Raw genomic sequence first — 12,476 nt, 5'->3', positions numbered from 1 at the left:
CCTTTTTATTAGGTTTAGGGGTACATCAAGATAGTGTGCAAGGTACAATTAAATGTATCCATTTAATAAAATACATTGAAAGGAGTTTTGCAAGAAGAATTTGAGTCTTTCCAAATGAAATAGGATCTTTAGGGCCTTACCAAATATGGTATTAAAAATAATGATTATGGGATTTAACTTGTACATAACCTGTCTAAAACCTAATTTTTATAATAAAATCAAAGCTATTCATTTACCTTTTTAAATTTAATTTTATTATGTTAGTCACCATACAGTACATCATTAGTTTTTATAAAAGCTTTTTTATATTGCTGGATAGGATTTTTTTTCTTTTTGCTTAATTGCACATTTATAAATATGTGTTATTTAACAAAAAGGGAAAACTGGCAGTAAAAGCAATTCTAAATAATCTTCTAGTAAGACATTCTCATAGGGCAGCGGTACCATTAAGCACTGGAAAAAAAATCCTAATTATGGCTCTAAATTAGGGTCTTTAAAATTCTTAATATAACTTGTCTAATGTGATGATTCCATTTTCTTTTTCAAGATGCTTCATTGGCCTGGTAGACAATTAGAGAGGGCTCTGCTGATCTATTCTAACCCCTCACATTACTGATGAGGACACAGAGCTCCAGAGAAGAGTGAGATTCTAAAAGTAGTTGATAGGCAGCAAAGCCAAGAACACAAAGTGCTGTGATCTTTGAAGCAATGTGTACACATGGAAGTTTTAACCTTGCAGATTTATCATGTGGTTTTTCTTGGAGTAATTACAGTAATTTTTAACCTGAAAATCACTAGAAACATGTTTTATTCCAAGAAGCCAATCCACTGTATTAAGGGTTTCTTCTTCATTCCCCTCGTTTACCCAGATATTTTGGCAATAGTAACAACTAACATTTGTATAGAACTGCTCAATTTTAGAGAACAGTTTTATATTTTACATCTCACTTGACTCTCGCAACAACATTGTCAGTAAGAAAATATTATTCTCACCCTATAGATAAGGAAACTGAAGCCAAAAGAAATTTAATAAATTGCGCAAATCATTTAAATAGCTGGCCAAGCCAAATTTGAACACAGGCCTTCCGACTGCAGAGCCTTTGCTCTTTCCAGCTTTATGTTGCTAGGAGTTGCTAAAAGTTGTTTAAGGATTTTTTTTTAAGCCACCTTATTGTCACGTCACATCATTTTTAAGAGGTCTCTGGTCAGCCCTTTTTGTCACGTGAATAACAGGGTTTTAAATTAGTAATGGCTACCATGTATTGATTGAACACCTGCCCTGGGCCAGGCGATGTGGTGGGTGCTTATTATGCCTGACTCTGACTCTCAGGACCTGTGAGGTGTACACTATTTATCCAGTAGGTAATTAAAACTCAGATTAAAACTCCACTCTGTTTGCCTTGCGAGCTGCAACTTTTCAGCTGTACCCAAGATTCAGTTTCCATAGGAGAAAATATGCATATGTTTAGAGCAATATCACTCTTAATGTACTACTTCCGTATTGCATATATGGATATTCACATATATATGTATCCAGACCTCCATTTATTACCTCCATAATAACTGAGAAAATAACTGCTCTTGGTTCAGAAGCTCATGAAATTAAAAAACAGGAAAATCAATAGCTGTATATACCAGTGTTATAATTGCAAGACGACAGGATCAGTATTTTCTTCCTGTAATAATGATAAGTAGTAACGGATACTTTTTTATTGAGATATAATTGACATGTAACATTTATATTAGTTTCAGGTATCCAGGGGACACTTCTAACAAAATATAATCAATCTGACCCACCCACCTTAAATGAAAGTATTTAGGAAGTGTGTTCAAGTTAATGATACTATAATGTCTTCTGAAGCTTGATTTTCTGTAAATTACCAGTTAGGTTCAGTATAACTTTTACTTAAATATGATTTTATTGTTTTTGTTTTTTAATATTTTTGCCTTTTAAATTTTTTTTAACAAGAATCTTTGAAGTTACAAGTACCAAAACTGTAGAAGACTTTTTTCTTCAGGCCCCTATTTTTATACAAAATTATTTTGAAGGGTCATTTTCACTGAGGTGATTTTTTTTTTTTTTTTTTTGCCTAGGGTGTGCAGAAAGATAGCAGCAGTGTGAGCTATGAGTTGGCCAAACCCTCATGCAGAGACAGAGGAAAGACCTTACAACCCCCTGTGAGCTGAGTAGCAGGTTGTCCACTGTCTCCATACCTCCCTTCAGGAGGAAAATGGGGCCCCCAACCTTCTCATGTTCTAATGTGCAGAGAAAGCAGAGGGATTCACAAAGTGGAAATTTATTCAAGTTTTGAAGTTCTACCCAGCTCTGGGACCGGCCCTCATGACTTCCAGTGGGGCTTTCTGATGTCATCCTTTGTTTCAGCTGGAGGTCTTACCCCAAACAAGAAAGTCTAGGCAATCAGGCATTTGACAAGAATATGAGTCTCACTGAGGTTTAAAGTATATAGTTGAATTTCTAAGCAAGTCAGAAGGGTATATGTAATTCACATCCCATAATTTTAGGCTGTTAACATATCTTCAAGAGAATTTGTTTGGTTTGGTTTGGTTTGGTTTTGGTTTTGGTTTTGGTTTTTTTGTCTTCAAGAGAAGTTTTAAAGGCAGTATGGACTGGACTTGGATGCTAATCAAGACAACACAGTTATCAAATAAGTGTCCTCTGTTGCATTATTTTAACTATTGCATATTCCACTTTAACAGTTTATTCTTATCTTTTTTATCTAGGTCGAACCGGAAGGTACACTCTTATAGAAAAATGGAGAGATACTGAAAGACACTTAGCACCTCATGAAAATCCTATCATATCCTTAAACAAATGGGGGCAGTATGCTAGTGATGTACAGCTAATTTTACGTCGAACGGGGCCATCTCTTAGTGAGCGACCCACTTCAGACAGTGTGGCTCGAATTCCGGAGAGAACTTTATATAGGCAGAGTTTGCCCCCCCTGGCTAAACTGAGGCCTCAGATTGACAAATCAATCAAAAGGAGAGAACCTAAAAGGAAATCATTAACATTTACAGGAGGTGCCAAAGGATTAATGGACATTTTTGGAAAGGGTAAAGAAACTGAATTTAAGCAAAAGGTGCTGAATAACTGCAAAACAACAGCAGATGAATTAAAGAAGCTGATCCGGTTGCAGACAGAGAAGCTTCAATCCATTGAGAAAGAGCTAGAATCAAATGAAATAGAAATACAATTTTGGGAGCAAAAATATAATTCTAACCTTGAAGAGGAAATTGTTCGCCTGGAGCAAAAGATCAAAAGAAATGATGTCGAAATTGAAGAGGAAGAATTTTGGGAAAATGAGTTGCAGATTGAACAGGAAAATGAAAAACAGCTGAAGGATCAACTTCAAGAAATAAGACAGAAAATAACAGAATGCGAGAGCAAATTAAAGGACTATTTGGCTCAGATTCAGACTATGGAAAGCGGTCTTGAAGCAGAAAAATTACAACGGGAAGTTCAGGAGGCACAAGTCAATGAAGAAGAGGTTAAAGGAAAGATTGGTAAGGTCAAAGGAGAAATTGACATTCAAGGCCAACAGAGTGTGAGGCTGGAAAATGGCATTAAAGCTGTAGAAAGATCTCTTGGACAAGCCACCAAACGATTACAGGTAAGAACATTTCTATAAAAAGAAATGCTTCATCTGTTTTAAAGAATTAATATATTCTTGGCATTTTCTTTAATGACTGTCCATTTTCTCTTACATTTAAAGTTAGAAACCTACCTTGGTTTATAAGTTTCTTAGAATTTCTGTGACTTATGACAAAGCTAAAATGTGAGACCAAAACAAAGATGAGAGCTAAAGCCTCACTGATCCTTGCTCCACAGAAAGAGGTGTCTTACTGTGGCAGTTGGAACATTATTGGATACAGAGAATAGAATCTCAGAGCTGGAATGGACACTAATGATGAGATAGTGAATCTGACCTCCTCTCCTTTAGAGAGAAGGAAACCAAAACCAAAAGAAATTACCACAGATGGGTCTACCAAGGATTGTGTGGCTAGTTGACTGCTTATCGATTACTTCTCCGTTGTTGCTCACCCCATCTTTTCCTGAGATGTAAATAGTCCCCTTCTTTTCTCCACATTACTTACTTTCCTTTGCTTTCCTGAGGAAAGGGGCACGGAGGTTCCTCTCTGATTTTCCCTTCTCGGGTTCCAATACAAGAACTTTTATATTTTGCCATGAAATCCTGATCACTCAACTTATATTTCTCAGATACCCATTCTCGAGAAGAAACTGTGCTGATGTTAGGGGAGTTGCAAAGAGGTATTAAATAGAAATAATATTTTAATATACTAAATGTAAATAATATTTAAAGTGTTAAATATTAATATTAAATTTTAAAATATTAAATAAATATACATTTCTGGGTTTGGTTACATTTGGCCACATTTCAAGTGCTCGACAGTGGTTGCTGTATTGGTCAGTGCTAGTTGGTGACTTGCTATTCAAAGAGTGATCCATGTAGTTCAGGGCACACTTGTTAAAAATTCAGAATCTCTATTGTAATAAGATCTCCAGATAGTTCCGGTGCACATGGAAGTTTGAGCAGAGCTACTTTAGAATATGAACAGTTTTACAAGCAGAGAAAGCTGAGGTTTTAAGAATCACTTATGTGATTTCCATTCTCTGCCACAAACAATATAGTCAAGAGGTAAAACTACCACCAAAATTTTGAAAATCAAGAATTTCTCATGCAGTACAAGGTTGTTAACTTCTGATTTGTCAGTATTATGCTATTTGGATTCATTTTGACCCTTAAAAAGGATACAGTTGGAAGTTGTGTGGCCTTTGATATTGTTTACAGGAAATGCTAATTTATGACAGTCATTGCCAGTAAATCTCCCTACCCTTTGGAAAGGATCTCATAATCAAACTAACATATCTCCAAGTGCCCGCTACACGCACAGTAAGTGGAGGAAACAACCACTCATTTCTGGTATCTCTTCCTACCACTGCCAGTCTTCAGGCACACTCAGCTTGGGTGAGGCCTTACCACTTTTTCCTATAGTGCAGTAAGGGAGAGAAAGAACATCCATTCAAATCATGGAATACCTCTCCTTGCTTTTTGAGCTTTCTAGCTATCCGAACTTGATCTCCTTTCTTTAAGGATCTTCAGTTCTCAGACCTGTCTTTGCCAAGGACTTAAGAACCCCAAAGTGAAAATCTTGTGGGAATCTTGCTTTCCTCATGCTGTAATGTATAGCTCAATAATGAATCCCATGAAAACAGTTTACCAAAAACAAGAACTTCTCTGAATCTCATGGACCAAGTGTCTATTGATTTTGCAGTTGGTTATGAAGTCAGTAGGGAAATTTAATTGTGAATAGCTTATAGCAAGATTGCTGTAAACACTGGGATGGATGAAAACTAGCATTTTACTGATAAAAGTTTATAGAGACAGATTTATCTCATCAGGTGCATAGTGTTTTCCTAACAGAGGAAGGCATCACATTTAAGAGGACAGACTGAAGAAGCTGTTGTCCTTTATTTGCTTATGTTTTGGCCTGTTCCCCAGAGCAAAAATGATCTCTTTTTTAGCCCATTGTATCAACATTAACCAGGTTTGTTAAAGGCGTTCTTGGGAAAGCACGTATCGCACATCCAGCCCCTGTAGCAGATGGACTCTCACCGGGATGTCTTTAGCTGGCCAAGAGTGAATCTTCAAATAAAAAGACAAATTTTAACTCCCATCTAGGACAAAGAACAAGAACTGGAGCAGTTGACTAAAGAGCTGCGGCAAGTCAATCTCCAGCAGTTTATCCAACAGACAGGGACAAAAGTTACCGTTTTGCCAGCGGAGCCCATTGAAGTAGAGGCCTCACATGCAGACCTAGAAAGGGGTAAGGTGTTGAGAAATCTGCTCGCTTTACTTTATTCTCACAGGTTAACTTTGAAGAAACTACTTGTATTGAGCTAAAATATTAGCCTACTGTTCAAAGCTTGGGCCACTTAAAAAAAAATTGACGTACTTCCTGCTTCTGGGGAAAATCAATAATATCTAGATTGTTGATTTACGTTCGTGGGCATGTAATCCCCAAATCTTGTATCATTTGTTTTAAACTGCTTCTTTAAGAAACCTTTTCCTTATGTTTGAGTCTGTCATCTGTTGATTTTTATTAGCGTTTCTAATGCCCCTTCTTCCTCTCCTAAGAGTCTTTATTATTAATTTGTGCTGATATTTAAAAGATGTGTATCATCTGAACAACCAAGAAAGAGAAGCAAAATGCTCACCTTTTTGAAAAGATGTTGAAATCACTGAAAACTGTTTTTATCAATGGAGAGGGTCAAGAAGAGTTAGCCTTCTCTTCTTACCCCAGGCCCCACAGGGGACTGCAATTTTACAGTTTGCTCTTTGGCTCTTGAGGGCAGGAAAAGTTCTAGTTTTTCATGTTGCTGACTACGTCGAGTTGCTGAATACACCAAATGACTTTCTTTGTTTTCTGTGTAGAGGCACCATTCCAGTCCGGGTCCCTGAAGCGGCCTGGTTCATCTCGGCAGCTCCCCAGTAATCTTCGTATTCTACAGAATCCTATCTCATCTGGTTTTAATCCTGAAGGCATCTATGTATAACATTATCTGTCTTTAGGGGAGAGACCCAATAAAGGTACCAAGGACAGTAAAAATTCCTTCTTTGATTTGTGCCAATGATGAACAGAGGATCTATTTCACAAGCCACCGTCTCTTTTTTCTGTCCTAAATTGCATACCACTTGGAGCCATACCCTATGCACTGATGCTAAAGAACAAAGAAACTGTGTTTTCACACATCGACAGTGTTGACATGTTTGTCCAGCAGCTGTAATGCAAAGCCTTCATTTTTATTTGTAGCATTTTGAGAGCGTTAGGAAAGTATTATACTGTGTGTATACGTAAATAAAACCATGACTTAAGAGCAAAGAGAAATATGTGACTGGCTTAATTTATTCCATATAATCGATTAATGGGTGAATGTTGATGTTTTAATATTTTTATTAATACTTATCCTGTGACTGAATTACATTATATATTGTGTGAAATACATTATGTATGAATTACATTATGACTGTGTGTGCATGTTGCCAGACTACATTTGTACATTGCTGATCTACAACTATACAAGTGTCATAGGGTGCTCCACCATCAAAACTAACTCCAAAGGAACCCACTTGTATTTATTTTGTGTACCCGTCCTAGCCATTGCTTCATTAGATGAAATAATTCCGGTTTTAGTATCTGGACTTGGATCTTTGCTTTACAATATTTCCAGTATATGAATGACCATATACCAGAAGAGAAGTATTTTCACGAGGTGTAAATTTTATGTTTAGAAGATTTGCAGAACTTTGGGCACTGTAAACAAAAAATGTAATTGTTGAATATCTGTCCAAACAGGCATGGGGTTTCCTGATACATTATGTGTTTTGTTTCTGCCCTGCCTTAATCATTTAAATCTCATGGATCCTCAGAGTTGCCATAATACATAAGTTAGAGATAACTGGTTGATCTACTTCAGAAAGGTTACTTTAAGTGATATATTTTTAAAATAACCCATTTCATATGTATAGTCTGTTGGTATAAGCACCCATGGGTAAGTTATCGCTTGCACATAATTTAATCTGTACTTTATGGATTTTGCTATTTCTCCAGTCACTTAGATAGAAAGTATATTGGAGTTTAGGTATTTTTTACAAAGGAAATAAAATTAAATTCGTTTTTTTTTGTTTTGTTTTTGTTTTTTCATTCTTGAGCTTGGCTTTTACAGGACATGAGATGAGTCTCCCAATTGTACATATATTTTCTTATTTATTTATAAAACCAAAAAGTCACAAGTAGTATCTGGATGGATGTGGTCAGATACCATTTTGCCATTTTTACATTCCCTCTGATCAAAATTTGGTACAATATAATTAAGACTTTAAACTGAAATTTAAAGTGGTTTTTAATTCTGAGGAAAATATATTCTCTGTATTACATGCAACAAAGTAAAAGTGGATTAGTATATTAATTCCATGGTAACAATAAAAAGATGTAAGTTATATCTTATGCATGAAGGCAACTTTGGATGTTTTAACACATTTGACTTATTTTGGTTTAAATGAATGCTGAGAATGCTACATTTAGGTTTCCAATGAAAAATTTTAAGAATGGCTATGAAAATATTATATAGCAGCTTCTAGAGAACTGAAAGTAATAATGCAGAGTTGCCTTTTCTAGTCCAGCTAAATGGCAGACCTCAACTAAAGGTATTATTTTCTTTGGGTTCTTGGAGTTATCCAAGTCAACTTTACAAGTTGACTTTGCCATTATACTATTTTGCAAATAACTTGAGAAATAATTTATTCTTACCTACATAACCCCAACCTATACACATTTGTTCTCAATTTATAATAGTTATTTCATATCTATACATATTTAAAAATTAAAATTAAAAAAATCAAGATACTTTGTAGATTTTGTGACAGTAATGATTTATGTATGCCCACTATAAGCCTTATTTTTAAAGGGTTCCATCCTATACCAAGAGTCATTTTGTTAACTTGTTCAGAGAAATTAAGATCTTATTCACAAAGAAAAACATTTTTATAAATTGATCACATTCTATTTAAATCAAAATGTTAAACTGAGGATATAATAAACGTTGCAGTTTTTAATTGCAGAGATGCTTGGTATGCCATCAAAAACACAAAGTCAATGTCCAACTTAATTGTAAATTATTATCAGCATTAACCTAATAACTTTAAGACTGGCAGCATTGTGACAACTTCATCTGAATTTTCAAATGCCAAATAATCTTTATGGACCTGATTACGGATAGAAATACTATTTCCTAGATGGGAAGAATATATAAATGTGAATTTGATAAATATATTGAGCAGCTATACTTTTTAATCAGTTACAATACTTCTGAAAGAACATCTCTAAGAAATATTTTCTAAGTCTTTTTAAAATAGAAGAAAGAAAACTCATTTCTCCTAGAACATCTTAAAAATAATATAGTCCATTCCTGGTCATTTGTATCTATTGTGAACACAGAGGAGTTAGATTAAAGTGCCACATCTTTTGGATACATTTCAGGGGGATGGGGAGGGCGACAGCAGGCAATGATATACAAAAATACCAAATATAAAATTTTGCATCTGCGGGAATATTCAGGTTCTAAATACTAAACTAGAGTATAAGGGGCTTTTTATTACTGTTATACTGCAAGTTGTTTCATTATGATTTCCTATAAGTATTAAATAAATTAGAAGATAATTTTTTTTCTTACCAAGGAGTGATTTGAAATAGCATTGGTATATTTGACCCTTTTGAGTGTCTAGCATCCTCAGAGAATGATCCATAGTGGGTTGCCTCAGTCCTGTTTTTTGGTTTTTTTTATGAGATATTTTGGTTTATTAGCATGCTTTTTGTCCTGATGGCACAGAGAATTTATATATGAGACTTTGGTTGGTATTGATAGGAATTACCCATTTAATTCCCTCAGTCATCTCTGAAGTAATCATCAATTCCTATAGTTCAAATTAATCATAAACTGGAGCTAAAACAGCAAAAATACAGAATTTATGGTATGAAATGTGATTAATAGTGTTTAAGAAAAACAAATAAAGCACTTACTTCCAGAGCATAAGTAAATTTTGTACCTGCATTAAAAGGACATTTTCTTTGTGAATAAGAGAAAAATGGTCTTTCGAGTAAAGAAACATCAGTTAAAGCCATTTCTGTGAATATCTCTCCAAGTTAGAACTATAATAATGGATTGAGGAAATGATACGGAAAAGGCAAAAACTCTTGATTTCGGGTGTGCAAAGGATGTGGGCAGATGGGCATTTCCCTGTGTGCATTGCCTTTGAAAAATTGGGCCTTAATTTATATGTATAGAACAATGCTGTGTTCCCATCCCTCTTCTACCTGAAGTTGTCTTTATTAATCTATATTGTATTAAAATTTAGCTCATAAGTATTACTTTTATATTATGTCCATTTTTTGCATGTTTATACTATTTGCTACAGTGTTTTTAGGTTTTGGGTGAAGGCCATCAGCTGTGTGGAGAAGAGAAAACAATCACTATTTATTCAGTATTGCTGCTTTACATTTCCAGAATAAGCTTTCAATGCCAGGACACTGACTTCTTGAAAGCTGCAGGAGCTCTATTCCAATGCATTTTATATATTTTTAGAAACCAAATAAATGCAGATAACTATTTAGTATACTAATTATATTAAACCAGCAGAAATAGGCAATAAAGTATATACATATATATATATATATGGGGGGAGGGAAAGATTTAAAAAATAGGTTTACAGCCAGACATGGTGATAGCCCTAAATATATTTCCAGTCTGTCTTTATTGACCCAAGGAGGATTTGAGTTGCTGCAGCTTTAAACAGAAAATTGCCATGTTCACTACTGTGGACACATAAATATGCTTTTAGTACTGCTTTGCTTATGTACCAATAAAATAACTGTAATATGTATTATATGTAATTATTCTTTTTTTGATGTTCATTTCAAAATGTATATTTTCTGATTATTATGAGCTGTAAAACAAAGGATCAGTATCTGATATTCTCCCACATAATAAATTTTCAGGATTCATTGGGGCATTATAGTTGCTGGTTTGTTTTTTATGTGTTTAGTATTTTAAAATATGTTTCTTTTCTTTAAAAGATGCCAAAGAGAAAAGGTCTGCATATCAGTGATATAAAATTACATTTCTTTAAAAGTAATGTTAATTATTATAACTAAAGAATTACCTATTGCTAAAAAACGCTGTTTTGGGGCATCTGGGTAGTTTAGTCAGTTAAGCGTCCAGTTTGATTTTCGCTCAGGTCATGATCTCAGGGTCATGAAAGGGAGCCTGGCGTCAGGCTCCGTGCTGGGTGTGGAGCCTGTTTAAGATTCTCTCTCTACCTCTCCCTCCGCCCCCCGCCACACACACACGTGCGCTCGCGCTCTCTTTCTCAAATAAATCTTTTTTTAAAAAGCTGTTTTATCCAAGTGAAACTGAATCAAGAAATTAATGTCTCCCTTTTATTTCAAAAGCAAAAGGAAACGTGTCTTAATGAACCTCTGTATTCTCAGACTTCTTTAAAACCACAAGTGAGGGGAATAATTCAGTACCTACTCTGTTCCAGGTACAATGGGAGATACATTCAGCCATCTAGGGAACCTCTTCCAAATCATACAGCTAATAAGTAGCTTACAGGGAACTTGAATATAGACCTTTCAGATATTGAATACTTCCCTATATTCCATGATAAGCTGCATAAGTAGCTTTTTATGTTTTTAAAGTGAAAATAATGTGGAAGTACATAAATTGTCATTTTCATAATTTGTGTAAGTTAGATCTTGGTCAAGAAATTATACATATGAATAATAATAGTATGTTATGAAAAATGATAAATTATTAAAATAATGCAAAATATAAATTATTCTTTGTCCTATTTTGGGGGACTTTTAAAATTTTAATTTTACTGTTCTCCTCTAAAGCATTTGTTTAGTTAATGGCAGAGCAAGAAATAAACTTCTGTTCACTTGACTCTTGACACCTGCTGCCCACTTCACGTATTTGTGCTGCGTCTTAGGCAGGGTCAGCAGAGTCCTACAAAACAGGCACAAACTTGCTGGACACGTTTGTACTTTCTGTAGACATTTAGTGAGGCTTTATTGTTAGCCACACACTGTGCTGAAATTAACATGATTTGCTTTGCAGCTCAGGGAGGTTACAGTCTAATGCTCACCATTAAAGGAACAAGGATAGAGGGCCGTGGAAACACACCAGAAGGGCTTTACCCCAATCCAGAGTGTTGGCAAACCCTGGAGAAGGGAATATAAAGTGGGGAGGGATATCTGACCGGATGGTGAAAAGGTCGGGAGGGCTAAGAGAGAAGGTATCATGGAGGGCTTTGGTTGCTATGGTAAATAAGGACTTTATCCTTAGACTTACAGAGGAGTTTTAAGCATGGAAATGAAATGATCAGACTAGCATCTTAAGAAGATCCTTCTTGCTGCCACTGTGGAGAACTGACTAGAGAAGTGTCAAGACTAGAGGCAAGAAAGACCACTGAAGAGGTCTGCAGGAATCTAGGCCAGAGATAATGGTAACTTGAACTAAGTAAGTAATTGGGGCTTATTCAATAACAAATGTTTATTAAGCACCTACTTTGTGCCAGAAGAAGAGAACCAAACAGGGTATAGACATCCTAAGTAAACAGTAGCAAAAGGATATCATGTTTAAATGGTGGGGCAGAATAAAAGAATCCAAGAAACTCCAGGTGTTTGACAGCTATCCACAGCCCTAAATGGCTAATAATAATGGTGCTGAGAGTTTCTCCATGATGAGTAGTCACAGTACTCTGTTCTGTGTGCTGGGGACAAAAGATTGGGAGAGGAGGAAGGGAAGAGAGAATAAAGACCTGAAGCATCTGTATTTGAGAGTAGGTCTTCAAATGGGCCTCCCCCTTGTATAG

At 35.4% G+C, this 12,476-nt stretch overlaps 1 protein-coding gene across 6 annotated transcripts in view; it reads left to right on the top strand.

The window, feature by feature from the left end:
- RASSF8 (Ras association domain family member 8) overlaps window positions 1-10,717 on the top strand; it is a 125,212-nt gene extending 114,495 nt beyond the window's left edge. For all 6 annotated transcript variants that reach the window (XM_027592038.2, XM_027592037.2, XM_027592043.2 and 3 more), the window contains 3 exons: window positions 2,743-3,632; window positions 5,724-5,868; window positions 6,477-10,717. In XM_027592038.2, the coding sequence (XP_027447839.1) occupies window positions 2,743-3,632; window positions 5,724-5,868; window positions 6,477-6,598 (1,157 nt within the window). In that variant the 3' untranslated portion in view covers window positions 6,599-10,717. The remainder of the gene's footprint in view (window positions 1-2,742; window positions 3,633-5,723; window positions 5,869-6,476) is intronic.
- The last annotated feature ends 1,759 nt before the right edge of the window (window positions 10,718-12,476 follow it).

The sequence above is a fragment of the Zalophus californianus genome, chromosome 9, assembly GCF_009762305.2.
Source record: "Zalophus californianus isolate mZalCal1 chromosome 9, mZalCal1.pri.v2, whole genome shotgun sequence".
Classification (NCBI taxonomy): Eukaryota; Metazoa; Chordata; class Mammalia; order Carnivora; family Otariidae; genus Zalophus; species Zalophus californianus.
The sequence above is the reverse complement of the archived record's forward strand: the minus strand, read 5'-3'. Positions and strand labels throughout refer to the sequence as shown.